The following is an 18,238-nucleotide window of genomic DNA, read 5'->3' on the forward strand; positions in this document are numbered from 1 at the left end:
TTGATTTTTAAAAATACTTTTTATTGAGTTTTTTTAGATAACACTTATAAAATGTATCGCATATACCCAAAAATACATATTCACAACAAAAATTACAGGGGGAGGGGAAACACTACAAAATTACTTCCTTATTTCTAGCTTCAATCATGTTCCTTTTCAGTTACTTAATAATACAGACTAGCTTAAATTGAAAATATCATGTTTTCGTTCCATACTTTTCTGAACTCTGTACTCACACTGATGAGTGTAAAAGTATATATCTGTTTTGTTTATACATGTGCAAACATTTTTTATTATTCATTCTCACTGAGAATATTGCCATTTACAGGTACAGTGGTACCTCGGGATACGAAATACCCAGGTTACGAAATTTTCGGGATACGAAAAAATCCCATAGGGAATCATTGTTCCGGGTTACGAATGTTTTTTCGGGTTACGAAAAAACTTTTGGTGCTTTTTTCGGCTTTTTCGCACGGAATCGCGGCTTTTCCCCATTAGCGCCTATGGCAATTCGGCTTACGAAGGCTTTTCGGGTTACGAACGGTGCCACGGAACGAATTAATTTCGTAACCCGAGGCACCACTGTATACAGTAGGTGATCAGAATACTTGATCTCTGTGGTTTTTTAGAATTAGGACAAAATTCTATTTTTGTGATTGTATTTTTGTAATAACATCATCATCATCATCATCAATATTATTATTATTATTATTATTATTATTATTATTATTATTATCCCACTCTTTTCCCAGGACTGGGACTCAGAGCGGCTTCTCAGCATTAAAAAAACAAGCAAACAAACAAACAAAAAGTACAATTAAAAGCATTTAAAAATAAATAAATAAATGACGTACATTTAAAAGAATGATTAAACTAGTCCAACATTCCAGCCTGTCCTTATAGTAATTCCTTAAATGCCTGTTTGAACAGGTAGGTCTTCACCTGCCAGCAGAAAGCCATCAAGGAGGGAGCCGTTCTTATCTCCCTGGGCAGGGAGTTCCAGAGTCTAGGGGCAGCCGCTGAGAAGGCCCTCTCTCGTGTCCCCACCAACCGTGTTTGTGATGGTGTTGGGATGGAGAGAAGGGCTTCTCCAGAGGATGTCAGAGTCCGGGTTTGTATTTTATGTGCTTGTTTACTATGGTGGGATACAGACCGCCCCTTTGGGGCAGCCTGCACCCGCCCCTTTCCCCGACGGATCAGGGCTTCAGCTGCCACAGCGGCAGCCCCGGAAGCCCCGATCCGCCGCTTTTCCTGGCCTCGGGGAAGCAGCAAAATGCACTTCCCCGTGGCCTGGAAAGGAGTGTCCTTGGGGCTTCATGCCCCAAGGACACCCTGACAACGGCGGGGAAAGGGAGGGTTCTCTCCTTATCGCTGGTGCAGCTGTTTAAAGGCCACACCAGCGATACATGTGGCAGGGGCCACAAGCACCCTGCAGTGGCGCCAGGGCATCACATCCGCGCCACGCCATTGGCTGTGGCATGCCGGTGACATCGTAATGGTGGCACCCATGTAGACAGGGCGCCGCCATTACAACGCTGTGCTTACGTGCTAGGGTTGTGGGGCGTCTGGAAAGGACGCCCCGAGGCAACCCTAGCACGTATCCAGGCTGGCACTTTGGCCGGTCTGGATACCGCCTATATCTCCTGTTTTCAAGAGAGTATGTGAGAGAATGATTGCCTCTGTGTGTATTTCTGAATGGCTCTTCATCACAGTTGTTGTTATTGTCATTATTATTGATGATTATATTCATTTATACCCTGCATTTCTGCATTTGTTTACAATACGTTAAAAACTATATTTATTGTTTATTGGAACTTTAACTAATATGGTGTTGACTATGATATTGACTAGAAAATGTGATACTTTCATACTGATTAACATATTGGCTACAGTACATTTTCCCATTACCTGTAGTCAGTGGTTTGCTCTTGAGAGAAAGAAAAAGAAAAGAAATTTGAAATGGAAAAAAATTTCGGGGAGCACCAAGAAATCTTAGGGGGCTGAAAAAAATGGGCTTGAGAGCCACATGCAGCTCAAGGAACTACTCCTGATTAGGACTGCCTTAATCCTGTGCTGGCACAGTGATAGGGTTGCCAGATTGAAAACTGGACTTTAGTGATTGCATTGAAGAGGGAATTTCAACAGTTGTTGCTTATTCCTTGGTTATGTGACAAGTATCGCCTGCTAATATTCCCTCTCTTACATAGCTATTAAAAGGAGAGGAGCCCTCTCCAGTTTTCAGTCTGACAACCATATATAGTTGCAATGTCTCGTCTAGACTATAAGAGATTTGGTTCTAACATTACTTGACTTCTCTCATTCCCACCCTCTTCTTCACTACCTTTTTTAGCTTTCCTACCAGAAGACCTTAATCAGCAGAATGGTTTTGCTGGATCCTTGCACTGGTAGATATCTGAGTTCAGCTGGCAAATGGGTGGTCTTCTGGCAGGAGAGCATTACCAACAGTAGAAGAAGCTGCTGCCAAATCCTGTCCCTTTACAGCCCAACAGTGTTGGTTTTTTAAAAGCTGATATTCAACTGCACAAATTCCCCACTGGACAACCAACACCAAAAGACACACACAGAGCTCCTAGCTTAGACTCTGTATCGTGACAACTGCTTCACAGTAGTCAGTAGTTCTTATCCACTATACAGCTAAAATTAATTTCTAAATTGGCCTTAGGGCCCGAACAGACAGGCCAAAATAAAGCTACTTCAGGTCACTTTGGAGGTATGCTGTTTAAACGACACATGCATCTTAAAAGGCCAGAAGCTGCACCAAAGCTGTGCTCCAGTCCTTAGGACTGGAGTGTGGCTTTGGCACAACTTCCAGCCTCTTAGGATGCATGTATCATTTAAACAGCATACCTCCAAATTGACCCAAACCAGCTTTATTTTGGCCTGTCTGTTTGGGCCCTTAGTTCATTGATTAACAAAACAGTTGGATGGCTATTACACCAATCCACATAAATCCAAATTTACACCTAATTGCAAGGGGCAGTTCTGCTGCCTCATCTAATTAATGAGGCCCACATTGGTACCTCTTCAAAACTGGGACTCTCTTGTTTTCAACAAGATTGCTTGATAGCTCATCTCAACTCAGCTGACATCTCAAAACTAGTCCATTTTACACTGTATTCAATTGGGTCTACAGTATAGGATTTCAGTAATATGCCAGCTGGGCAACAGTTCTGCATTGGCTGCAAAAAGTGGAACAATAAGTGTGAGACAGGGCTCAAGTTTTAAAAGAAGAGCATTTGAAGGGCATTTACAAAGATGCGATAAAAGTGTTTTGTGACCTCAAGTGAAGATAAAAATAAGGAGGTTCTGGACAAAAACAAGGTGCTCTTTTCGTATGTTTTGGGTATTTTGTTTTTGAAACTGAATGCTAATTTGTGTGTATACTGTCTCTGTCATTTAAGTGTAGAATAAAAACTTAATAAACACAGTGTGTCTAGTTTCTAGCACATTTTCCAAACTACATATTATCAGTTTTCTGACTGAATAATTTTTCCAACTGCACATTTTGTATACACACTAAAAAAGAAGGAAGGAGGAAGGAGGACGACTGGGACTACGCTACATGCACTTCTTCAAATTCAAATTGTTGACCTCATTCAGTAGGGAAAGACAGGACCCTTGCTGTTTTCCAGCTTTGTGTGTTTCTTATGCAAGCCATGACACCAAATATGAGTAGCTGTATCTACTCTTTAAATCATACCTCTATCTTTACCCAGTGGTGTCACTTGGATTGGTGTCACCTTGTGTGGTAACTCATTGACCTCCTCTCATTTCACACCATACAGAATCCTTAGTAATGCTTTTTTGCACTAATGTTACTCATAAATCATAATTCCCATATACCACTGAAAGTCATGCTAACAGTTGTGACATAAACAACTACTAAAATTAAAACTATATCTTCAAACTGCAATACCGTACACAAAACCTAAATGTATTTACATATACATGGTGAAGATTTGGTTAAAATGTGATGTTTTTAAAGAAAATGTATAAAGAATATTCTTTTAAATTCAAATTTTAAAATTCTGAAATTTGAAATTTTAATTTTAAAAAATTCTTCATCCTCTCCTTTCTCCTCCCACTGAGCTTCACTCCACTCCCAGCATCTCTTAAAGCATTTTAAAGGGAAGCAGGTGAATGCCACAGACCCTGTACCCCCAATGATGCTACTGTCTTTACCATACACACACACACACACACACACACACACACACACGCTCTATCATCCACCAAAACTAGAACAAAATTTAATATCTCTGCCTCGAGCAACAGAAACTTTTCTAACACATACTGGACAACTGATACCCACAGAACAATGAACACAACACCTTTCTAAAAACAAATCAAATTGTTTTCAAGAGATCCCATCTGGAATATTTTATCCATATTTTATCCATATTCTTGGTAGAATACGAGTCACCCAGTGCGCTTTTCTTTGCAGGCTGAAGAAGAAAGCGCACTGGGTGACTCGGGATAACTGATTTGCAATCAACTTCTTGCAAGTAAACAAATACAAAACCTACAGCATGCTTTCTTAATACCAGTCATATTTAATGATTCTCACTATCAATCAACATCAGTTTATCAGTGACTGCAATCCAATTAAAATACCATTATCTCAATAATCGGATGGAAATTGCTATTACGGCATGTGCTTTTTATAATAGATGTTTCACTGATGAAACAACATGAAAGGGGCAGAGTGAAACTCCTTTGCTTAAAGACATCTTCTCAAATCAGTCCAGTGATAGTCTGTTTAAGTTTTAAAGGAAGTCCTAAAATGGAGTCAGGCAATGTGAACACTTGCATACTGTACTATGGACTGGATCTCTTATTGGCCTTATTTCACATAGCCGATAATAAGATGACTAGTTCAGGTATGTCTGAGGCCATGAGGTTTCCAGAACAGAACCTAAAACCTAGAAATGGCCCCAAGGAATGAAATGTTATAAACTGAAGATCAGTCCTAGTTGCTCCTAGCTGGTCAAATACCAGACAGAGAAAATATGTTCCTGTTTGGAAATTATGACAGAAATCCTAAAGGGGCTGCTCCCACAGAAAAGTGAAATGAGGGGATTATTCCTTCTCACTCACTTAGGGAGATGGGTCAAGGAACATTTAATCTAGCCTAGTTGCTCCTAGCCCAAAGGTGGATGCAAAGCAGAGTAGAGGGTAACCCCTTGCTCCAACAACTGGGAAGGTAGGAGTAAGTTAATTAAGTACATAGACCCTCTGGAGACTCTTTATAAATTACCCATTTGGAGATGACCCACAAAAACTGGTGACTCAAAGCCAAGTCCTAAGATCTGGCAACTCTAGCCAATAGTGAGGGATGATGTGAATTGTAGTCCAGCAATATCTGGAAGACTAGATATCTACTGTCCATTAATGAACACTTGATCGATCTTCCCCTCTGCCACAGTTCTGTAATTGGTGGGAAAGCTGATTTAACTCCTTCAATTTCACAGTTTATTAAGCTCCTGTAAGAAGGAGTAGCGTAATGTGGTATAGTGATTTCAGCATTGGATTACAACTGGAGACCAGGGTTTGAATCTCTGCCCAGCCATTGGTTACCTTGGGAAAGTCACACTCTCACAGTCTCATAGGAAATCAAAGGCAAAACCCCTCTGAACAAATCATGCCAGGAAAATCCTGTGATAGGTCCGCCTTATGATAGCCATAAGTCGGAAAGAATTTGAAAGCACACAACAACAGAGAAAGAGTAATCTGATGTCACATTACTATTTTCTTCTCCCACAAGTAGCATCCAAAGTAGAGGAGGCAAAGCCACAATAAAATATTAGTGTCATAACAAATAGTTTTTCCATTTGTGTATTCCTGGAGAAATAGGAGGAGCCAATAATGATGCAATGTCCCCAACATTTCTTCTTCTAGTCTAAGCTTGCGCCTAGGTCTGAATAAAATATCTACTTTTATTGCCACATTCAACTTCACAGAATGTAAACAAAATCTCAGCTCTAGCTAATTTGCTTCTTTCCAATTTAGTACTCTTTCTTTCAACAAGGAATAATGAAATGATTTAACTTTCTTTACTGCCAACTTGATTCTTTAAAAAAAATACTAGCTTTTTCCATTGGCAGGCATTCAAAAAAAAAAAAAGGTACAGTATGCTGTGAAGATTTTCTTTTGTCTCAGTCGCAGTCAAAACTTAGAATCAAACAAGACAAACAAACAGGATGGTTAATTAGGCCAAAGAATTCCATGCTATATTTGAAGCCATAATAAGGAAATGTCTTTACAAAATGGGTCATGCTCATTGCATGCCACTAATTACAGTTGCAAAGCTATACTTAATTAAAGCTGTAAAGTTACACATTTGTAAAGCCGTTTCTGGTTTTTATCAGATTTCATGGGTTTCTCCTATCGTTCCTGCATCTGAAAATATATTTCCTACATTATTTTAGCATGGAAAGCACTCTGTATTGTCTGCTAGAAATGATGCATAACTAATCCTAAACCACACAACTTGCACAACAAATCTCAAATCCCTGTACATACTCGACTATATGAATTGTACCTAAGCATAATTTACAAACATTAAACTCTAGGTATGAAGGACACATATATGTAAGTAAGTAAGTAGTATTTATTTGGTCAATGACCAACAAAATTTAAAAATTAAAAAAAACACAGTACATAAGTACAAGAATGGGCTTCAAAGTAACACAATATAAAATAGAATAAAATAAAATAAAAAACACATATATGTATTTTCAGTGCATTTGCTTTCAAAACACTTGCTCCTGTATTGCTTCTTAGGATTGCACTGAATGTTTTGATTTCTGAGTCAGAAGTACAGTGGGAGTGCCACATTTTCTGGGGTTAAGGGCACAGGACCCCAGTGAAAGTGGACAAACAACAAATAAAAAAAAAACTTTTTTTAACCTAAGAGAATAGCTCTCTAGGAAACTCTAGGTCCTCCAACACAACTCTGTGATTAACATCTGCCAGACGTTGACCACAGACATGCACTGGAGGACCTATGAATACCTAGAGAAGTATTCTCTCTAGAAATCTCTAGGTCCTCTAGCACAACTCTGGGAGATGTTGACCACAGAGTTGCACTGGAGGACCTAGAGATTCCTATGGAGAACATGTTAATCAAATCCATGAACAATCAAATCCACAAAAGTCAAAGCTGCAAATGTGGAGGGTTGACTGTCATGCTTTTGGATGTGAGAAGTGAATGAAATCTAATTCCCTGAACTCTAAGATATGTGAATATTTACCTTTTTAAATCGTATTCACAGCTGTTATCTTTCTTACTTGCTATTACTATGTCCATTTTTCTCAATTAATCAAATGGGAAATATGAGAGATTATATAAAAAATAAGATAAAGGAGAATGATAATTTTGTTTTAATTCATTTTTATGAATCTACCAAAATCTGCAAATTTCTTCATGTTCAGCATGGAAAGAACTTGTAAAAACTCAGGTATGGCAGCAACTGAAACTGACAGACAGATCTATCTAACCTCATTTTTTTGAGGATTTGGCTTTCAGTCACTCTGTATTCAATCATATTAGTGTTTAATTAGTATTGCCACCTTTTTTTCCTGAGGGGCTCTTCATCTTTAACACATATATAAAAGGCAGGAAGAACATGATATTTTCTGTTCTGAAAATGCCTGTACCTGTCGAATTTGGCCAGTAAAGACCAAGGAGACTTTTGCCTCCATTTCATTGAAGAGTTGCAAACCTTTTTATGTAATTTAGACAAAAAACACTTTAGTGTATTTTAAGCTGAATATAGAAAAAAGCAAAGGTGATAAGCTTCCTCAAACCTAGAACAGTCCTATAACAGCATAAGATCATTATATTACATTTACATAGCTATTCATATATGATTTAGAAGTCAGTGCCATGAAGGCAGTCCAGAATTAGGGCAGTGCTACCTGGATTAGTCACAAGGTGAGCCTAGTCATACAGTTAATAGTATGATGTCACAATGTTATGCATTGTATCAGATTTGTGTACATGGTAAAAGCAAATGAAAGCATTTCAGGATGTATTTCCATCTGATTTGGTAGACACTTTTGTACCTTCTAGATAGAATCACCAAAATATTACATGGGGGTGGGGTCCACATTTAAATGTTATTGAAATATCCCATTTTTAAAAAAAACATCTTCTTTTGGTTCAGCTTTACTGCTAATTTTTTTTATGGACATCATGCAAAAATGCACTCATGCACACTTTCTACTTCAAGAAAAAGATCTGAATTTTGTATTTTACATTTAAGAATAAAAATCCATCCACCAAGCAGCAGTCTTCATACATATTCTAGAATTTATCAGCATTTCTCACCTATAAGCTATAGTCCATTTTTTTGCCACTGTGCAGCTGGAGAAATTATATTGATATAGTTGAGTTTTCTTGGGATAAAACCCACTGAATTTCTCATCTGTTTGCACATTCAAAGACTGAGACAGTGGCAGAAGCTAAGTCAATAAGTCTTTCAAAGATCAGAGGCTCTAGACTCACCTTGTCTCATAATTCTACAGAAACATCCAACAACCTATGAAAACCCCCAAAATAGTAGGGTCAGTAATTCCTTCTTTGTGTTGACAGATGATGGTGAAGCTCTCATTCTTTCCCATTGGCTATGCTGGCTATGACCAGTGAGAATTATAGACCAAAGACATCTGGAAGGCCACAGTTGTCCATCCTTGCCCTAGCACAACAACAGTTCACAGGAATCCCTAGGAACCCATTGGCATGCCTACATATATTTTATCTACCAAAAAAAAAAAAAAACCCACCACCTTTATGCCACACTTTATCAAAAATTGTTTCCAGGGTGTTTTCATCCTATATGGGGAACATAGTTTTACAAGGCTGCTGTGAATTTTCTGATAAATCAGCATAAAACAAGTCTGTAGTATAGACATAAAGGAGGGTGAGCTGTGCACTGGTACAAATTACCCACATGGTCATATTAAAACACTCCCAAAGTAGCAGTAACGTGGAACGAAGTGACATAATGTAATTAGGAATATATATCATATGCAAGATAGCTGACACAAGCCTCCTCATAACATGGAGTACAGAAACGCAATATACTTTACCCTTTTCCGCAGGTTGTATGTCAAAATGAGGTTCCTGGAGAAAGAATGTGAAAAAGCTGTGTAGAATTCCAGTACTTTCTGTAAGGCATCCCTTTTAATCACATGAAGGTCACAGTAAGTCAAAGCCCTTACATTAGCACAAGACTGGGCTAGAGTAGTTTCCTTCCAGAAGACATCACCAAAAACATCTCCTTTACCTAGGAGAAATAATAACAATAATATCCTTAGTCAAATAATTGCCAAAGTGTCAAAAATCAAAATAAAAAAGTGAAGTATTTCCAAAAAAGGTCCCACTTTTATTAAAAGTCCTTTTCTCATATTGTGCCATGTTTTGAACATGCATTTTTAACAATGTCCTTTGCTCAAAGTCCATGGCTCAGAACCAAAAATTATTGTATGCTAGGACAAGCTGCAGGCAAAATGCTAACAGAGTACATCTTCCCTAGACAATACTGTTGGACCAGATCTAAATGTGAAGCCAAGTATGTAAGAACATGTTCTCTGTGTAAAAACATTTTCCCTGGCCCATTCCATGTGGCCAGCCTTGTGTGTAAACTCAAACCTCTACTGTTACTGGTATTGTGTTGACCTCAGATGTCCATTCTGTCCTTGGGAAGGATGCGACAGACAGTGGAGGGTGCAGAACTATTCAGGCAACCCTGCTCAATAGATACAAGTTTGAGGCAGTTTAGCATGGCCTTGTAGTCCCTTTATTATGATAGAAGATAAAGTGTTATCACTTTACACACTGTTTGCAGAATGCCTCATATTTCATAGGTAGCTTGTTGGTTATGCAGAATTTTGTATACCATGAGTAATGGAATGCAGTGCTAAGCCCCCTTTCTCAACCAGTTTGTAAATGTGCAATATATTCAAGCATAAATCCACTAAATCATTATACAGAACAGCATACCTCCATTCATTTTGTTCATTTTCAGAAGCAATGTTGGATTCAACTGGGAAAAGTCTCTTAACAAAACAACATGCTTAATCCGTTCAATTTAAAATGTAGTGTTGTCAGTACTCCATATAGCTCTAATCAATGTATTTAAGGTTTCTTTCTCCTGTGCTTTTCAGTCAAGAAAACTAACTTTTCCTAACCTTTTTCAAAATGCCACTTCTGCTAGACCCTACTATTTAATTTGCTAATTAATTAATTACAGGAATTTGTCAAAGTAAGATGGTTAATTGGATAATAGAATCTTGACTGTCAGCCTTCTGTTAAAACTTCAAAAATAATGTCTTCAGTCTCTTTTTGTTTCCTTTCCTGGCTTAAGAGCTTAATTGGCAAAGTGGATAAAAGTCACTCTGAGATCTTGTTCTCCCACCCATTTTATTTCTATATAATTCCATCTGAATTCAAGTAGTACACCTTGATCTATAAACAGAAGGTCAGATTACCCCTTAAAATGTAGCTGGTTGTCATTTTTAAAAGGTATTTTCTTCATTCATTCAAACCTAGCTGAATTATTTCTCATAAAGAAATGTTGCATGTCAGACATGTTAATCAAAAAATCTAATCAACAGAAATGTTTTCTCCTCAAAATGTGAGAGGTTCTATTGTCAAATGGTCACTTTCACAAGATAGTGTCTGCCGGCACCTTGTTTTGCCACACAAGGAAGCCGCAGCGGACAAACTGCAAAAAGAACCAGCAAAAAGCGGCTTCTTTCTGCAGCGCACTCGCGAAATCACAAGGGGGTGTGACGTGCGGACGCTAAGCGTCCGTCGCACCAAATAGCGGCAATCCAGTAAAAAGGTCCACATTTCAAAAAATGTTTGACTCATCTTGTGTAATAACTACAGACTATACTAATAAGCACTACTGTAGTGACACCTACAGAGAAATAGTGTTATAAACTAAAGAAAAAGAGGAAAGAAAAAGCCATATATTCCATTCAAAAATTTGTATACTAGCCCAGCTTATGCTGATTAATTAAAGCCATTAAATATATGCAAATGAAAGTACAGCTTGAATGATATTTCAAAGTATTTTCTAAGGATGCATTTATACTGTAGAAATAATAATATGCAAATGGAAGTACAGTTTGAATGATGGTTCAAAGTACTTACTAAGGGTACATCTACACTGTAGAAATAACATACAGTAGTTGGACACCATCTTAACTTCCATGGCTCCATCTACAGAATTCTGGGATTTGTAGTTTTGTGAGGCACCGGCACTCTTTGGAAGAGAAGTCTAAAGAACTGGTAAAACTAGAAATCCCAGGTTTCTATTAGCTGGAGCTACAGCACCTAACACAGAGTGAAGCTGCATCATATTTACAGTACAGATGCAACCTAGTTTGGGTATTGACAAAGATGTTGCTTGTATGTGAATTATCCATTCTTGGCAGACATGCACATTGGTTTTATTTGTACTCCTACCCTCTCACCACATATTAGCTCCTCTCTTCTTGGTATCCTTGGTTTGTTATAGAAGTCTTCAATCAACTATAGTCTCCTTTTTAAATCTAAATTAGCAAAGTATATTTACCAGGTTCAGAAAAAAGGCAGAATCTTAAAAGATGTTTTGAACTTAGATCCAATGAAATGGGAAGCTATGGTTTAGGATTCTGCTTTAATTTCTTTATAATGAGAAGGAAGAGGCTACATGTGCCCCAAAAATGGTTGCTCAAAACTAATGGTGTATTTATATAGCTTTTATATTTGCTGTTCTTGCACAATATCATTCTAAATACAGTATTTTTCTTTCTCTATATATGATGATTGGGAGGGGCAAAGATGGCGGAAGCCTGATAAGACACTGCATTTAGAGCTCCTGTTTTTAAATTTTTGTAAGGTTTTATCAGCTTGTTTAAACCTAAACAGCTGGATTGTTAACTTTGTTTTTGTTTTAAATGCTGTCTAAGCCTATTTTTGACAACCTCCCTTTTATTCTGAGCATTTTATCCTCTAACTTCTGATTGCGACATGAAGCTACGGAAACGTCGGCGTTCCAAGGCTACTACTGACTCAGGCAACAAACCTAAACAGACAAAGATAGACTCCCTTTTTACTAATAGGCAAGAGTCTCCAGCACTACAAACTGATTTAGAATTAAACAACAGATATACGATTTTGGATTCCTTGCTGGCTGAAGATTAACAGACCCTATCTACTCTGGTATAGGAGTCAGACAGGGTTGTGTGTTGGCTCCTCATCTGTTTAATCTATTTGTGGCTGATCTACCTGCCTTTATGAACACAGTAGATTCTCACCCACCTTCACTGGGAAATCGTCCACTTTTTGTACTCCAATATGCCGACGATACTCTATTACTCTCTGTATCCCAAGTAGGAATGGTAAGAGCCTTGAAAAGATTTTCTGAATATTGTGACAAATTTCACCTACTGATAAACTTTGAGAAATCCAAAATATTGGTATTTTCTAAGAGATTTGTACCGAGAACGTGGAAGATTGGTAATCAAACAATTGAGCAGGTCAAAAAGTATGTTTACCTTGATGTCCTTTTTCATTTTAATGGGCAATGGAGTAAACAGAGAGATAAAGTAATACAAACAGGGAAAAGATCGTTGGCGGCTATACAATCTTTTTATTATAAAAAAGGCAACCAGGATATTCTAGCAGCCTTAAAAATTTACAAAGCCAAATTAAGACCGCAATTACTTTACAGCATATTCACCTGGATTCCAGCCTTTAATAAGGAGATTGAACGTTTGCAGACACATTTTTTCAGGAGGCTATTATCTGTACCGCCATGTGTACACCATCTGACTCTCTATGCAGAACTGGGACTGAATGCTCTTGAAACTGAAGCCTGGTTGATGACTTACAGGTTTTGGCTTAAGATACATTTCCGGCCTAATAGATCCAGTCTTTTATGGTGCCTACTATCTGACGTTTACTATGGCAGTTGGGCAAAATTTTATGAAAGTAAACTAATATCTGTAGGTTTAAATTTGGATTCTCTCCTTTTATTAACTGAAAAGGAGTGTCTTGAATCTATTAGAGTCTGCCATATAGAGAGAGAATATCAACTGACATATCCAACTCCTCCCAGAGTGTGTTCTCCAGCGATGCTCAGTATCCCCCCCTTGCAGGGTAAGATACCGGACTATTTTCAAACCCTTTCACTGCTGGTGTCGAAGAAGGCCTTTTTGTTTGCAAGATTGAATGTACACCCCTCAAGTGTGACCAGGGGCAGATATCTGCAGACCCCATTTTTGAATCGTATATGTCACTGTGATCAAGCTCCAGATGTTCTCCATCACATTGTATTGCTTTGCCCATTGTATATAATTCCGAGGGGAAAATTGTTAAGAAGGTTATTGGAAACGAATACCTCTTTGAATGGGTTATCAGTGGAATACCTATTGGAAGATCGGAACCCACATATAACCAAGTTAATGGCCAATTTTCTAGTACAGGCAACAAAAATATGGCTTAAATTTGAATAACGATCCTGAGGTTTTATTGTAAATTTTTATTGCAAATTTTATTGTAAATTTTATGTAAATTTTTATTGTAAATGCATGTTGTTTTTCTATGCCTAATAAAGGTTGACTGACTGACTTTCTCTATATATGAACAGTAGGAGTGTAAAAAATCTTTATATACTGATGTGCTCCTGTATTACTATAATAACAACTTAATTGTTAGTTTTGCATTATATTTATACCATATTCTCTCCTGATTTTGAAATGCAGTCAAACATAAAAATAGTCTTTTTTTAAAGGAAGCAACCTTTAATTCCTTTTAGAAAACTCACACAACTCTGCATTCTTTGTATTTCTAGTATTCTGCCCAAAATAAATAAATAAAAATGAATACCCATGGCAGATTATGACCTCTCTTTCATATTCTAGGGCTTACATGTTTCTGAATGCATACAAAAGATTAACAGAGGTGGCAGACATTCAAACAATTTCCTTTTAACTCATATCTTTCAAGAAATTGCTTCTGGGCACACATTCAGATACAATTGCGAGATATTTGTTTCACATATAAATGAGAAAGTCTCTGCATTTTTGCTTCATGAAGATGTGAAAAATTCACTATAGAAACAGGATTCTGCCCACCAAAGTAAAGGTATCTTTGCACCCACTTCAGAAAAGCCCACAGATTCTCAAAAAGAAAAGTCTATTATGTAAGCAGTAGTCTGGTAGTCTGGAATGAGGCTCTACTAAAAGCATAAACCGCATTGACAAATCACACAGAACTTTTATTTCCATATGAAGGGCAAAGGAAATAAAGATTACAGACAACATCAGACACCAATAGTTTGAAATATTGTCTAAGGTTCCAGTAAGAAAAGAGCTGGGGTCTCTAACATGGTATCCATGGACAGCATGTGCTCACCAACATTATCTTTAGTATGTGCTTGTCCAGGCCCTGTCCTTTTTTATTTTAAAAAAGTAATTATAGCAAATTTAACTGGGATGTTGGGAAGCTGCAAAACAGAGTATTCACTGCCTTCTTTCCACTCACAATATTCTTCTAGGGTCTCAGCTATATCTTCCAACTGTCCTGCTTTGGCAGGGACACTCTGAATTAATCCTCAGTCATCCCACTTTTTCAGTTACTTTTAAAATGTCCCAGTTTCTCTCTCCTCCTATCACTTTCGCCCTTAGTTCTTAGCTTACTTCAATTGCTGCAAACTGAGTTTGAAGCACATGAGTAGTCTGCACTCCACTAACTCAGCAGGGAGGAGAGGAGAGGAGAGAAGATGGGGCCTTGCCCTTCCTGGTAGGCTCAGGCAAAAGCAAACTGCTGCAGTCTCTCCTATCTTGTGTGTTGCCTTCTTTATCACACTGTAATGTTGTTTGGCCATACGTTTCCTGGTTTTCATCTGTGAAATGTTAGAAGTATGTGCTGCTTTTCTCATTCTGTTTATTTATCCTGAATGCCTGCACTTGTTTCTTTCATCCTGATGAGGAAGAACAAATGATTTCAAAACATTTCTCCTTGTTGAGGGAGAAAACAAGAAAAAAGCACACTTTCAAACTCTCCCAAAATGCAGTCGCCCTCCACATTTGCGCATTTGACTGTTACAGATTTAATTGTTAACAGATTATTTGCTGCTCCTGCCACTGCTTCCCTGTGCCATTCTTAAGAGGGACTGGCAGCCTCACAAGACTGAGACTGTGAATGTGTGGCAAGGCATGTAAGTCCCTATTAAAAAATGGCACAAGGCAGCAACAAGCCCCACCAGCTGACTGCTTTTGCCTTGCAAAGAACCCCCACAGCCTTGAAGGCATCAACAACGGGTTTAATCTGTGGATCATATTTTTTATTTGTGTTAAATATTAGGTGCGGGGGTAGCGTTAGTCATGTTCCCCCCCCCCTTCCACAGGGATCCTGCACCCCAACCCTAGTGAATGTGGAGGGCTGACTGTTGCTGTTAACTGCCCTCAGGTCAACATCAACTCATAGTTACCCTGTGGGTAAGACTTCTCCAAGACCCCCTGTCCACTGCTGTGCTCAGGTTCTGCAGACTCAAGCCTCCCTGGCTGAGTCTATCCATCTGGTATTCAGTCTACCTCTCTTTCTGCTACCCTCTCCCTTTCCTAGCATTATTATCTTTTCTAATGAATCATGCTTTCTCGTGATGTTGTCAAAGTACAACAACCTCAGTTTGGTCATCTTGGCTTCAAGGGAGAGTTAGGACTAGATCTGTTCTGGAACCCATTTGTTTATCTTCCTGGTCATTCACTTTTGGTCGTATCCTCATCAGTCTTCTCCAGCACTGCATCTCAAATGAGTTCATTTTCTTTCTGTGCACTTTCTTCACTGTCCAGTACTCACATCCATACATGGTGAGGGGAATACAATGGCTTGGACAATCCTTACTTCAATGTTCAGATTTATAGCATATACAATTTAGAATCTTGTGCAGTTCTTTCATAGCTGCCCTTCCCAAACCTAGGACCTTATCGCACATGCAATGTTAAACGTATGGGGAACTGAAGGAGGACGTATGTGTGCGCGCACGCCCTGCAGAAAATGGAGTTTATCGCACACAAAGACGTCTTCCAACAGGCCTCGTTCCGTCCCCCGGTGCACACCTGTTCGTGTCCAGTCCTGACGGGTGCCATTTTTTGCTGACAGAAGGTAGTTGTGTGGAACATGCTCCCTCACAAAGTGGTGGAGTCTCTTTCTTTGGAGGTTTTTAAACACAGGCTAGATGACCATCTGTCAGGGGTGCTTTGATTGAGAGTTCCTGGCATGGCAGGGGGGTTGGACTGGATGGCCCTTGTGGTCTCTTCCCACTCTACAATTCTATTATTCTATTTCAACTTTGTCATTATCTAGGATAATGACTGTACTGCTAAAGAATATTTTGTTCAAAAATGAGTCATGCAGAAAAGTTGAGCCTCTTCACACTACACAATTGCAGCACCATGATGCTACTTTAACTGCCATGGCAATAGCCCATTGAAGCCTGGGATTTGCATTTTAAGAGGGAGTGTTTAGAATTCTCAGCTAGAGAACTCCAGTGTCTCACAAACTACAACCCCCAAGATTCCACAGGATGTAGACATGACAGTTAAATTGATTTCAATGTTTTATAATTGTATAGCATCAAAAGATTCTTGAATAGAAAAATTATGGGTTTTGACAGGTCCAGGAACCCATTTTAATTGCATGTTCCCACTTAATCTACCAAAAATGTTTGGAGGGGGTTCTGGAAGTAAGCAGACATTCTGGAAGTGAGCAGAAATTAACTTCAAGAAAAGGATTACCAACCTTTGAAGCTTCCAGGAAAAAAAATCATTGAATTTCTTCAGCAGGGGAGAGATTAGCAAAATAATGAGTAATCCACACAAATGTATGGCCCACATGTTGATCACTCCTATCCTAGGATGATAATTATTATCTAGTGCTGGGGTGGAAAATATATTTCTCTCTAGAAGGACTGCAACTCCCATCAGGTTTCAGTTAAGGTACAAGATACAAGCTAGGAGTAACAAATATCTCAGCTACATAGAAGATGTCAGGGATGATGGGAGTTGTAGCTCTTCACCTCTGGCTCTAATTCACCACCTTGTTATGCAGCGGTGCTGACCAGCTTTGGTCAGTGGTTAATGCTTTTCTTCCAAAGCAGCAGAGTTTCAGAGAATAGGCTGAAGACCCTGACAAACTCTCCAAGCCTTCTCACTCTTCTTCCTCAGAAGTCTCCAAACTTCTCCAGGCTCCTGCTGGCTCTTGTATCTTCAGTCAAGACACCAGACAACTCAGTACAGTAGTCTTATATAAAAGATCTACTTTATTCTACTATATACAAAATACTATATGCCCTCACAATCTCCAATATCTCCAAAACACTCCAACTATCTACAACTACCCAAACTACTCCACAAAATACACAGGCAAACATAGCAATTATTATAGCCATTGTTAAACACCACCCACTTAGTCAGTTTTCACCCAGTGGGCGTGTACACTCATTTTGATTGGTTCACATAGTTCAACCCATACTTAAGTATTTCATCATTTCACCTTGTACACTTAATGAATCTCAGGTGTTTCCAATTGTACATTCTATAATTCTGTCCTTGGAATTCAAACCTTCTAAATTACATTAGCTTTTACACCTGTGTGGCTTCTTAATTGCTCTTGCTTAGTCACTGTGACTCTCACATACATGTTTTATTTCTTCTACTGTATGTCCCATGTTGCTTTTTCCTTAACAGAAGATACAGGCAAGCAGGTTGAATCTCACATCAGGTGAAAATAAAGATGTCGACTATTCTTCTATAATAGGTTTGGGGGCTACACATTTTCCCCCACCAGCATTCTCCCGTGCTTTTAAAATCTTCAACTGTAACCCTGCCTTTGCATTTTACACCACAGAAAGGCAGTGCCTGCCATAGCACCATCTTTCCATGTTTGTGAGGCTGCATGTTCCCATGAGGCAAGAGGCTATGCTGATGGCAGCAGTGCTTTTGGTAGAGTTTACAATGTCAGACAGGCATTTGCTGAGGAATCAGCAGCAGTAGCAGAGGGTGATACTGGCATAAGATCTCTCAGAAACAACAGCAGTTAGTACTGTGCAGAAGGAGGCACCAGTAAACCACTATTGAATGTCTTTCACCATGAAAACTCTATGACAAGATCAATTTCCCTACACACTCAAATGTAACTAGACACATGAACTAGATT

General features: G+C 38.7%; 1 protein-coding gene across 2 annotated transcripts in view; it reads right to left on the reverse strand.

Annotated features, from left to right (window-relative positions):
* Positions 1-18,238, reverse strand: part of KCNH1 (potassium voltage-gated channel subfamily H member 1) — a 358,490-nt gene that overhangs the window by 136,428 nt on the left and 203,824 nt on the right. For both annotated transcript variants that reach the window (XR_006101185.1, XM_042444296.1), the window contains exon 10: positions 9,115-9,311. Coding sequence is in view for 1 of the 2 variants with exons in the window: in XM_042444296.1 (XP_042300230.1) it covers positions 9,115-9,311 (197 nt within the window). In the remaining variant the exon portion in view is untranslated. The remainder of the gene's footprint in view (positions 1-9,114; positions 9,312-18,238) is intronic.

This window comes from Sceloporus undulatus, chromosome 1, assembly GCF_019175285.1.
Source record: "Sceloporus undulatus isolate JIND9_A2432 ecotype Alabama chromosome 1, SceUnd_v1.1, whole genome shotgun sequence".
Lineage (NCBI taxonomy): Eukaryota > Metazoa > Chordata > Lepidosauria > Squamata > Phrynosomatidae > Sceloporus > Sceloporus undulatus.